General features: G+C 38.2%; 1 protein-coding gene across 1 annotated transcript; it reads left to right on the forward strand.

The window, feature by feature from the left end:
* The first annotated feature begins 884 nt into the window (after positions 1-884).
* Positions 885-9,823, forward strand: mphosph6 (M-phase phosphoprotein 6). Its single transcript, XM_080841996.1, has 5 exons — positions 885-1,105; positions 1,982-2,094; positions 6,321-6,411; positions 7,815-7,912; positions 9,506-9,823. Exons 1-5 carry the CDS (start codon positions 974-976, stop codon positions 9,630-9,632), a joined length of 561 nt encoding a protein of 186 aa, XP_080698122.1. The 5' UTR covers positions 885-973; the 3' UTR covers positions 9,633-9,823.
* Positions 9,824-12,613: the final 2,790 nt, after the last annotated feature.

Raw genomic sequence — 12,613 nt, forward strand, 5'->3', positions numbered from 1 at the left:
GTCTTTAGAAATATAATAATACAGTATGTCATCATGGTTGTTGGACCTCTTTACTCTTATTAAAATGCATTTGCAAGTGGCAATTCAGTGGACAAATTGGTCATGCTATTGACAATTTCATTTATATTATTTGGAATTAGATGGCAGTGTGATGTCATTAACATGTAAACATGTTATCGCTCAGTCTCAATCTCTCTTTTGTATTTGTCATGTAAAGGCACCCAGTGCAACTTTATAGGCTTGATACTCGAAAAATAAACATTCAACTAGTCTTTTTTACACGTAGTAAGTTTCAATAACTCCATACCATTACATATCGACATTCAAGGAGCAAAGATGAGACGTTGTTGTGTGGTGAGAACTGATAGAAAATCGTAAACAACAACAATCGCCGGTAGGGAGAGGCCATTTTTCCATTGACTGGAATCCTGCTTTATTTATTGGTGGCACCAATAAATAAAGGACTACGCTCTTGCGGCTAGTTTAAGCGCTCTTTTTAACGCCCAAAGTATCAGAAAATTATGCAAATGTGCTAATATGGTGAAGTAAATGTCAATATCATAAAGATTGTCTTATCTAGAATATTTCCATTTTGATGCCATAATGTTGCACTGGGTGCCTTTAACAGACTTTTTAGGAGAAACAAATGACTTTTTTCAGCTTAAAAAAAAAAAAATCCATTTTGGTTTGTATATTCCCATCTTTACGTTCATTGTACGTTTGGTAGTGCATGAGTGCATACAGTGTCTTAAAGGAGCATTTTTCGACCCTGTATAATTTTAAACTAATAAAACAGTTTCGACTTTTATTTTGAAGGAAAAAATACGAGTGGCGGTCATAAAGACATTTTCGCTATTGTCGCTGGCTAAACGCTGCTACGTGGGTTTGTTTTGAAAAAGAAAAGAGCTAAACAGGAACACGCAGATGATTTCTGCTTATGCCACTATGAACCATTTTAAAAGCTAGTCAATTAATGATCAAATCCCCTTTATACCGTAAAGTGTGGCGTTCGAAACCGAAACGGTGTTGTTTAGTAACGTTAACTAGCCACAGCATGGATATCGATGGAGCAGCAAAACTGTCCAAAAATGTCCTAAAGATGAAGGTGAGTTGCTAGCGTGTCACATTATTTTCGATTATACAACGTTGGCGTTACCAATTGATAGCTCAGAGGTGGCCAATGTGTTTACTTGTAGATGTATCTTTATTATTCGGTTAAATTGTTTACCAATACATTATGTACCGGTGTAATATTGTAATGCTGATGGACATCATTACATTTTAGAGTGGACTCGTGATAGACTTTTAATGTTAATTATGTAACTTCATATATAGAATGCACTGCAGGTCTGCATGTGTTGAAATACGAATGATTAAGCGCATTACACTAACTCGAGTAGAAAATAAATTACAACTGCAGTAGAGCTGTTGCAAACCCAACTAGCAAACCAACGTGTAGAACACGTTTCCTTTCAGAGCAGCGTCAAACTGGTCCAAATAGATAAGTGTGCTTCCGGTCTCGATTTTGGATAGGAGAGGGTAAAAATTCAAAATAAAAGCCCAAGAACCATGCGGTATAACAGCACGCAATGTTGTTAGCCTATAATTTATTTATATGCTTAGTTTGGTATATCAAACAACACCAATTTCGCTTAAGATTGGAGAACATGTTAGATTACTTCACATTTGAAGTCTTATGAGTAGCTCTTAAGATTGGAGAACAAAGGTCACACTGGAAAGTAAATCCAGTTGGTTTAGGTATCAGCAGACCTCAAGGACGCCATATAAAAAGCCATAATTTAGTGACCTCAACCCCTCAGGTGCTTATAGGATGCTCTACCTTGACAGTTCAGTGGGTGTGTGATGGTCCATTATCAGCATCTAAATTATTCATGGTGTTTGGAGAATTGTTAAATTGGAAGCAGTTGTAACACAATAATGTGTGGCTGTATGTTTATGATGTTTCTGTGATTCTCCACAGTTTATGCAGCGGAGCCTTGATCCAGAAGCAAGGAAACAACTAGAAGAGGATGAAAAGAAAGTCATTAGTGATGAACACTGGTTTTTAGACCTTCCAGAACTTATGGCACATGAGTATGGTTCATTTCTCATTTAGTAAAAATAATAATATAAAAACAATAAATGAAATTATAACGAATAGAATACTATGTATGAGAATATGTTGGGTATATAAAATGACTTGGTGTTTGAAATTAAAAAGAACTAAACAAATGCAGTTAAATGATTAATTAACAGATATAGGAATATGTTTTTTAAAGGGATTTGGAAAAGGCTGTTCAAGAATTTGGGATTCAAATTGTGGTGTAGGCCAAAACTGCAAATAATGGTCACCCATCTGGACTGACTTGGGGAGTATAGGGGTGGAGAAACTCAGAAATCTATTCCAGTGCCAGGCCTTGCAGTGCTTTAGAAGTCATCAGCGTAACCTTAAAGATGATGTGATAATTTGACGAATAGTTCAGTCAGATCTTAATTTGTAGAATTTGTTCTTATGTCTGAAAAGAATTCTTTTTTTTTTAAAGAAAGAAAAAATGGTCTAATTATTTCCAGCTGTCAATATACAGACATATCAGACCTTTGAATGTTGTGGTGGCCCATTCAAATCAATGGAACTTTGCAACATTTTGACGAGCCGCACAGTTTTTAGTTGTATATTGTAATAGATATGGCCTGAAATTCAATTGAAAACAAGAATTTGATGGTGTTTTATCTTAAAACGCTCATTGAATTGTTGTTAGTAGCACTGTGCTGTACAATTTCTATGGTAGGGAATTTTCATACCGTCGGAGTAGTTCAAGTCTGAAATATCACTGCAACGCAAAGCATTTGGTCGTGAACTCTGTAGTCAGATCTAGCTTAGACCCTGATGCTACAGTGAGCAACCAGTCTTGTCAATCTGCACTCGGGCAGGTGTTCAGACACAGATTGAGTAAGGCCTTGTCCACACAAATCCAAAGTTTCAACGAATCCAGTCTTTTTTTGGATCCAGTACTTTTTCTAATTGTGTACACACAGCACTGTGTCAATAAATGTCTGCGTCCACAGGGAAACGCTGCAGCGGAGTGGAGTGGTTGAAAACGCTGTAGTAGACGACATTAAGCATTCGCATAAAGTGACAGAAGACAGAAGTTGGAATTGGTAGCCTGTGAGCACTCAAACACGACTAGTTAGAATTGCGCACTTCGCCATAACCCTAGTTTGTATTAAGTTACCGTTTGAAACTTCCATCTATAATAAAAATCTTTTCACGTCAGATTTGCTGATGAAGTCTATTGCTGACACTTTTAAAAACTGGTTTTGAACAATAGTCTGAGGCAAATAGATTAAACAGTGATAGATTAAAGTGTGGCTTGTTGATGTCATCCCTTTCCTAACCAGCTTCTTAACAACATTGGTTTAGTTTATGTTGTTGATGTTATGAAGTGATGCAGAAGGGTTAAGGGCTCAGGCTGAGGGGCCTCACAGGGAGACATTATCGTGTCAGAAAGTGTGCGGATCGGCCGTCCAAACATACTCGGATCCGATGGCATGTCGAAATGTATTCACTCAGGAGCCTGAATTCAAAAACGTCTGGTTGCGATAAAAAAGTTGCTTATTTCCCTCTTTGTAATTATAATTGAGTTATTTGTTGAAAAATAAATAATTAATAAACAAACATTATCATGCCAAACAAAAGATTACCAGTACTACAAAAATTTAGCATAATAGGCTGTTCTACCCTCTGCTTATTTAGGTCAGAAAATGTATATTGTTTCTATTGTTGTTATGGAAATGAACAGGACTTTTACTTTGAAATCATCCAAATGTTCGTCTCGTGGGAATGGCAACAGCTGTTAGACTGTTATCTAGAAACATAGCTAGTTATGCTACGTTATGCTAAACACGTAGGGGGAAGAGTACATAGGATATACTTATCCACAACGAAGTGTACCTGTTGGAATTACAAAAGGACCACAAGTAAGACTGAATAAAATGTTATGAATATCTCAGCCTACACATAAAACTGCGTTTAATTTCCATGCCTGGTGTAGCCATTATCATTGTTTACAACGGATTAGAACTCTGCTAGTGTCTGCACGTGTCTGCAGGGCAGGAGAAAGTTGTGGGAGACGACAATGATTTGTCAATTTTTTGCGAAAATTGCGGTGATGTGTTAAAATTGCTACGTTGCGCTGAATTCGCAGGTAATCCTTGAATTTGCGCGATCGCGACATCCTGGAGGGTCTGATTATTACATCTAAAATTATGATACTTAATGATATGGCTCTGAATCAAATCACCGGTTATGGCTCTCAGGTTGTGCCTTATGCATACTGTTGTGTTCTGTAATACTGTTCTATATTGTGCTACCACTAGGAGGCACTGTTCCGCAATCAATCCTAGTTAATTTACTTACATAAAGCCTCAATGCTACTAGTCACGTACTTTCATGCTGCTGACAGTTCTCAGTGAAGAGTGTTATCATCCTGCTTGTCGTTATTCTGAAGCTTCACTACACCACACATACCTTGGGATACCCAGGAGCAAGTTGCCCGTTCACAAGATGCTACAAAGATTAAAATCAAAAAAAGTTCATAATGGCCTTTTGGGACGTTTTGTTCAAGATTGATACGCTCCTTGCAACTTGATGGCGTTTTGCTATCGCTAGCTAAGAAAGCTAAGTGTGCAACCTTACAGACGGTAACATTAACATTTTATTTTAACATTAACACATTTGTTGGAGAGACTAGTTATCTTGGTCTTTCACTCAAAATATTCACAAAAATCTTACCTTATCATTGAAGTACAATTATTGAAAGAATTAATTTTTTTGACATTACATAAAATATTTTTCTCCAAAACATGGGTTCCACAATTATTGGCCCTAGAAAATCTTATAATTATATATATATATATATTTATATATTACTAGTCATTTTTTACATTTTTATGTTCACCTGTTTGATTAGGAACTCTTAAGTGGTCAACCATGACTTCCTCCTTCACAGGGGTATACATATGAGGTGACACCGGCCAAATACCCTAGGTCATTCATCAAGATGGGAAAGACAAAAGAACACCGTGTCGAAGTGCGACCAAAAGTTGTTAAGCTGCTGAAACCCGGATATAGGGATATAAGAAAATATCTAAACAGTTGGAAATACCCATTTCCACAATCAGGGCAATAGTTAAGAAGATTAAAGCGACAGGAGGTGTATGGAATCAGCCTGTAAGAGGACCTGTCTGTAAATTGACCCCACGCACCGTGTGGAGGATAGTTCGACTGGCAAAATAATCTCCAAGTATCACAGCTTGAGAATTGCAGAGGTTAGTTGATTCCTGGGGTCAGAAAGTCTCCAAAACTACCATCAGACGCCACCTACTTCACCACAAGGGTTGCCAGAATAAAGCTTCTGCTCAACAACAAACTAAAGTGCCTACAGTTTGCCAAATGTAAGTCAGACTTTTATAATAGAGTTATATGTTCAGATGAGACCAAAATAAAGCTTTTTAGCAACAACCATCGAAGGTGGGATTGGCGATGACAAAAAAGATAGCCATACCTCATACCCATTGTGAAGTATGGTGGCGGATCTTTGATGTTGTGGGGCTGTTCTTCTTCCAAAGGCCCTCGACATGTTGTTAGAATACCTGGTATCATGAACTCCATCAAATACCAGCAGATATTAAATGAAAACCTAACAGCCCCCTCTAGGAAGCTTCAAATGGGCCGTGGTTGGACCTTCCAGCAGGACAATGATCCGAAGCACACCTCAAAATCAACACAAAAATGGTTCACCGACAGCAGAATAACAGTCCCCAGACCTAAACCCCATAGAACATTTGTGGGAAGAGCTGAAGCCAAATCTACAAGTGTTGACCTCAGAATCTGAAGGATCTGGAGAGATACTGTATGTAAAAATGGTCACAGATCCCATGCCATGTGTTCACCAACCTCATCACGCATTATAGGAGAAGACTCAGAGCTGTTATCTTGGCAAAGGGAGGCTGCTCAAAACATTAAATTAAGGGGTGCCAATAATTGTGACACACCTGTTTTGGGGAATAATATGTATTTAATGTAAAAAAAAAAAAAAAAAAGAGGCTAAACAGCAAAGACATATTTTTTCATAGCCTGTTTTGGTCACATTCACTAAGGGTGCCAATATTTGTGGAGAGCACTGTAGTTGTCATTGTTACTGCTGTTGTGATTGATATTGATATTGCAGTGTTCTACAATCTTTTTATGGTGGAATGAATTGTCAGAATAGTGTCATGACTTTAAGATGAATAATAATATGTCTGTGTTTTTTTTTAAGGAACATCATTGTTATGGAGAAAGGTTTTGTATCCTGTGAGAATTTGGTTTTTGGGAGGATTTCATTCAAGGGTTTCAACCCTGAGATTGAGGTAATGTTTCATCCATTTTTTCTCCTTTCATTTGTTCCCTTGGTATGTTAAGTGTTCGTTCCGGTCCATATTCTGGAGCCTGCATACTGTATCCATGTTATTATACTTGCAGTTGAAAATCCATCTTGCTTTTTCTATTGATCTCACGGTGGAATATTTATGCATCCAAAGAATGTTGTAGTGATTGATTGTGGTGAGTTCAATTTGTTTTATACTTGGTACATAGTTTCTGTATGAGCCTCTAAAGTTTCATGAAGATCATTTACACTGGTGAATATTGGCTCCTGAATTTGTATTGGTCGTTTTTACTGTGGTTTTGGCAACTAGCCAATCGGCACTTAAGGAAATGTAGGAAAATGGGGCCAAGTATAAGTAAACCAAATGTCAGTCTTTAAGCTCAATCGGTTCTTGAGATATTGAAGTTGTAGTGCTCCCTATGGACCTATGCCTATTAAGTTTCACTTGCTTTGCACCATTATAGTTTGTTAGTTTTAGTCATTACGAATCAAATTAAATCTAAATTATTTTCACAGCTTCGAAAGAATCAGAGAAATATATAATTTTAGTTTCTAACACATAGGGTTCCAGATGTGAGCCAAAAAGTAAACATGCTTATTATAGTGCCCACTAGAGTCATTTGGAGGTAATTACAATTTTGTGAGATCTCCTGGGTCAGGAACCCATTTACCAAGTTTAGTGCCTGTTTGCTACCCAGACACCTTTGTGCAAGGAAAAAAGAAACAATAATCCTTACAAGAACAATAGGCTTTCAGCAACCTCTAATAGCAATCCTTAACTATAACAAGTAGACTACTCCAGTGACAGGCAGGTTAATAAACAGTTTATATTAATAGGCCCATGTTAAATTAATCTAAAAAGACCCTAGATCTATTACCTAATACTTCAATTAGCTAAGGCAACGATCATGTCATTTGGGAATGACCAGCCTTGGAAGCTATGGAATAATTAGCCTAATTTTCTGCTGCTTGCTACAACCTCTGGATAAAATGTGAAGCTCTGATTCCCAAACACTTGTGCTGCCATAGGTATCCATTTTAGTAATTGTTATGTAACATTTTGTAACCTCATTACCCTCTCAGTTTCTGTAAATTGTTGCTGGGGTGATGTCTGAAATTAACATGATGGTTATAATTAATTCGTGCTGTGATTACCAGCACTTTGTTTTCATGTATGGACTTAAAGTAACATGTCAGTGTTTTAGCTGCCAGGTGTGGGTTTATTTGTGTTTTATGAATTTCCCCTAATGACTTGAAAGTATCTCATATATGTCTGCAGATGACATCAACTGTTACCCCTATTCAGAATATGGCAATCTATCATTCTCGGGTCGGAGTTTAATTTAATATAAATAGGGAGTATTAACGTTATCTTTTATTTTACAGAAACTGATGGCAGTTACAAACAAAGGTCAATATATAAGCCCTGAAGAGGAAATGGCCAAAATGGACACTGATATAACAGATGAAGAAATGGCATCAAGGTAAGCAGTTCATCAGTTAATTAGTCAGTCAGTTGGATAACTTTCTTGTAAAAAAAGTCTGGAATAACTGGCCAGATTGTTACAACCTCCTGCCCCAGTGTGAGAAGTATTCAGTGTTCACCTGCTTGTTTAGAAATAATCTTTTTTTTTTTTTTTTAACTTAAGTTGAAAACAACTTTTAAATTAAAAATATATTGTTTGACTAGGTTTGCATTTCCAGAAGGAAAAACTAGTGTAAGTTATTGATATTAAAGGCACAATATGCAACAATTATGCTTCAGGATTAGGGTTAGGATAAGCAGTTTAACCTTAAAATAACAGCTTAAAAAAAATTGGGGCGCTACAATGACTTTTAATATGGAGAATTGCGTCCGTGCCGATGGCATAGCAGGGTCGATAGGCATATAACTGGGTTCTGTAGTTTTGCCTGCCGATGCCCGCCGACCTGACTTTGATTACCTTCTGCCGATCTAGTAAGTAGCTTATTTGCCGTCTTGCTTAGTCTTGTGTTGCACATGATTGATGTTTGACTGTGTAAGGACAGTCGTTGAGTAATTAGTTTGTCATAATGTCAAAGTCAGCACATTTCAAGAGATTTCGTTAGTTTTAGTTGCTAGCATACCTTTAGCGAATAGCTATTAATCCTTAATGCACCTTTAACTAAGTGAAAAGACATTTAATGAATGCAGAGAGAGAGGGGGATGTAGAGAAAAGCAAAGCCATGTAGGGGCAGTTGGATGGATAGATAGATAGATGGGGGGGGTTATATAGAGTTTAGACACAAGAATATTAAGATGGAGATGAGGAAGTAGATGAATATATTATTGTAAGTGAATAATTATAGGTGAAACAGAAAGACAAAGAGAGAAATATAGAGATGGGTAGATGGAAAGAAGAGGTAGATGAGGAATTATAGAGGGAGAGAGAAAGTGCACTGCAGAGTGCAGAGCACAACAAAGTTTTAACAGACTTTGTATGTTAAGTGGTTCTTGAGTTGTTGGTCTGGAAAAATAATGTGAACTAGATTGCCATCTAAATAAAATAAAATGTAAAAGACAAGAAGTTGGATATTATGATGAAGAGAAAGAAACCTGTAGACAGACACACAGACAGAAAGTGTGATGGTGATTCAAATGGCGGGAGACACCATGACAACTGCAGACTGTTAATTAACAATTCACCTATTCCTAAGCCCTGCCCTACCATTATACATTGGTGGGTATGAAATACCAAACTGTTAAAAGCTACTGAATGACCTCAATCAATACATAGAAGTCAAACACAGGAAGTAAAGTGAGAAAAATAATTGTTGACTCATAGTTGCTTTGCCCCCGCACTCTCTGAAAAAAAAACATAATGGCATGTGAAAGCTTATTTTATTTGTTGTTTATAATCTTTCTGTTACAATCATAGTTTTCTGGAATACATTATATGCATTATGTTTTTGCTGCTGCTTAAAATGTCCTGCACTCAATGATTGTTTTCTGTTGACACCCTGTAACTTCAAGATTCATACGAAATTATGTATGTTGTTTAAGGACATTTTTCTTGCTATAGACAAAATTTATTCTCTATTCTTTTTCATTCCTGTAGGTATGCAGATTTAGTCGAGAGCATCAAAAAGAGGTTCGCCAAAAAGCGCGACCACTCTGTGTTGGAAGATGAGGATCTAAGTTTGGAGGAAAAACCAAAGAGAGGCTTTCAGAAGCCGAAGGATTGAGCTGACAACATCTGAAACATTTTAATGTGTTAAATTGTCATTCATTTTCATATTTGCCTTTTTCACGTGTGGGTATTTTACAGGTTCAATAGATATTGAACCTGTTTTGTTGGCAAGAGTAGACTTTATGAGAATGTTATTGATATTTTTTGTTTACCAGATTAAACAGGGACAACAATTGTCTGGCTTTGTGTCATGTCTAATGACTCGTTTTTCTTCAAGGTCCTGTTCACTCAGTTTGTCAATTCCATGTGTTGATCTTAGAGTTTCATCACCACAGTCCCAATCCAACTTGAAATAAAATGAAGACCGGGTAGACTGAGTCATACATCATCATTTCCAGAAGGTGTACTGAAAGTTTACAGCACCTGCTATTTCGGTAATATCACATATATAACAACAAAGTCCGATGCTGCCTTACATTGAAGGGAGAGCACGCTGTACTGCACAGTTGCTTCATGTTTGGCAGCATTTCCTTGATTGATTTTCTACAGTGACAACACATGAGGCTCCTGCAAGAACTCATTTTTTTCTCTGATCAGGCTGCTATCAAGAACTCAATTGGTGTTATCAGTGCATTCTTTTATTATCAGAAAGGGAACTTGTAAAAAAAAAAAAGGCATTGAGTACCTGCATTCTCAGGTGCTTTCCCATCCCAGAATTAACCTGATACTGTTCAGCCACTGGCATTGGTTGAAATCATGGCAGCAGAGAAAGTGCACTTAACTAACCACATTCAGTGTAGAGCAGCAAAGAATGATCTGCTGTGGTGTCTCAGATTGTTGTAATAGTTAGTGTCAGAACTTTGTAGAACGGAAGGAATAGGAATATAAGTTAACATAGCTGTAAGCAGCAATGAGCGGCATAGTTGCCATGGGAACTTGATATCAACTGCATTGCTGTAAGCACTCACACTTAATTGACCAGTTTTACCCAGATACGCTCACTTCCAGTTTGGTGGCTTTCCCATTGAATCCAGTATGCTGTATTGTAGGGCCTCCCAGGGGTCAAATGGAGCCATGTTTAATTTTGTACAACCACAGGATGGTGTCTTGAGTCCATATACCAACTTTGGTGTCAGTTGTCAATCCATCGAACAGCTGAGATAATGTCTACTGCTTGCTTCCTGTTTGGCGGCTTTGCCACTTATTCTGTTTGGCTGTAGTGAACAAACCGTTGTGAAAATCCAAAATCTATCTGTAGTTCGCGTATGATCATCTGTAGCTAATTTGGTCAAAATTGGAAAAAGAGTTGTGGCCTGTGATTTTCTTAAACTTTTCAGTAATCAAAAAACTATTTAGATACCTCTTTGGATTTCCCAAAAAAATCCAATATGGCGGAAATTGATGTCATAAGAGCAGGGGCGGCCTTTCGGTATAGGCGGTCGCCTAGGGCGCCACTCAGAAGTTTTTTTTTTTTTTTGCTATATCCCCAAACAATATTTTTACATTAAAAAAATAAATCTAACATTAGGGTAAAATGAGCCAAAAATCGGAAACGGAAGGGTACGAAATAATGAAGAGGCTAAAGCCATCCGGGGCGCAATTTAAGAGGGAAAGAAAGGGAGAAGAAAAAGGTGCCAAGGACAAAGGTAAATCCTTAAATCCTGTTCCTAGCCTAGAATGAATTCCAGATAAGAAAACCTTAATGAATGCGCAAATTGCCCCGGGTACTTTAGTGGAGTTAAGAAGAAAAGATGTACCTTATCATTGAACGTTTTCCTTCTCCCTGTCACATAGTTCTTTGAGCATTCTACAGTGGCGGGTAGGCTATATCAAAAATGATATGTCCATTTATTCTACATTATACAAAAAGAGACATGATTAATATAGGGCGGGCATATAAAGCCAATAGCCAGTGCAACAACACTATAAATAAAGTGCGAGCGAGCTAGCCAGTATGCTTAGACATGATTGAACTAATCAAGAGCTATGCATCTTGAAATGTTAGGCTGTCCAAATACACCAAAAAACTTGATAACTACATAATAGCTACATTTAACAAATAATGATATACATACTGTAACGTGCCGGAATAGTCGCCCCTTAATGCCGTGCGGCGGGCGCATACTTTTCCTTGTGTGATGCACTAGCGCTCAACGATGTTCCCTAACAATGTTCCTTACTGTTCTTATTGCATGTCGTTGTTCTGTGTTGGGACTGAGTTTATACAGGTGTGTGACGGTAACACAGTCTGTTCAAGATCACCTGTAGCAGGGCATAAAGCCCATGCCATTTTGACATTGTGTTGTGTTTAGCATTTTAGATTCACTTTTAGAAGACTAAGAAAACATTATTTGCAAGCGATTGGAAAGATGACGTGAAGGTGTCCATAGACAGTTGAACAGGGGGCCGTGGCCGGAGCGTAGTTCAGCACAGGCCTGCATTTTTCTTAGTGATTTTGTTCTTCAATTAATGTTTGTTCATCTTTGCGATCGTTGTTGTGTTAAGGTGAAAGAAACGCAGTCTTACAGGGCAAAATAGCGTTTGAAATTTGCAATTCCGTTTTCGTGTGGGGGGGGGGGGGGGGGGGTGGGGTGGGGGGGATAGGAATCAGTGCCAAATTTCAAATCTTTGTACAATACGATTCTAGGGACTGCAGTTGACACCCTAGCTAGAAAAAATTCATATTTAGCCGTTTGGCGGCTTCACTGTTAAATAAGATATCAGAATGGAAAATGGCAACACTGGCATCCTGATCATTTATTCCAGAGCTCCCTTTGTCCACCCAGCCCAGCTGGCAAAAAGTCGGCGGCCCGAAAGCGGCGCTATTCCGCCAGTGACACTCGGCCGAGACTCGGGGTGAATCGCGGCCCGATTAAGGGCCGAGCCTCTGGCGCAAATGCGGCCCGAGTATGGATAACCGGATGCTAGGGAATCGGCCCGCTTCTGGCCCAGCAGCATAAACAGCCGCGGCCCGATTACGGTAAAAACGTCATGTTGTTGAATCGGCCCGATGCCGGATCCCCGAATCTACTTTTT

This window comes from Sprattus sprattus (genome assembly GCF_963457725.1).
Source record: "Sprattus sprattus genome assembly, chromosome: 7".
Lineage (NCBI taxonomy): Eukaryota > Metazoa > Chordata > Actinopteri > Clupeiformes > Clupeidae > Sprattus > Sprattus sprattus.

Coding starts and splice junctions, on each gene's coding strand:
- mphosph6 (XM_080841996.1), top strand. CDS start 974: ATGATCAAATCCCCTTTATACCGTAAAGTGTGGCGTTCGAAACCGAAA. Junction 1,106..1,981: donor AAAATGTCCTAAAGATGAAG/GTGAGTTGCTAG, acceptor GATTCTCCACAG/TTTATGCAGCGGAGCCTTGA. Junction 2,095..6,320: donor CCAGAACTTATGGCACATGA/GTATGGTTCATT, acceptor TTTTTTTTTAAG/GAACATCATTGTTATGGAGA.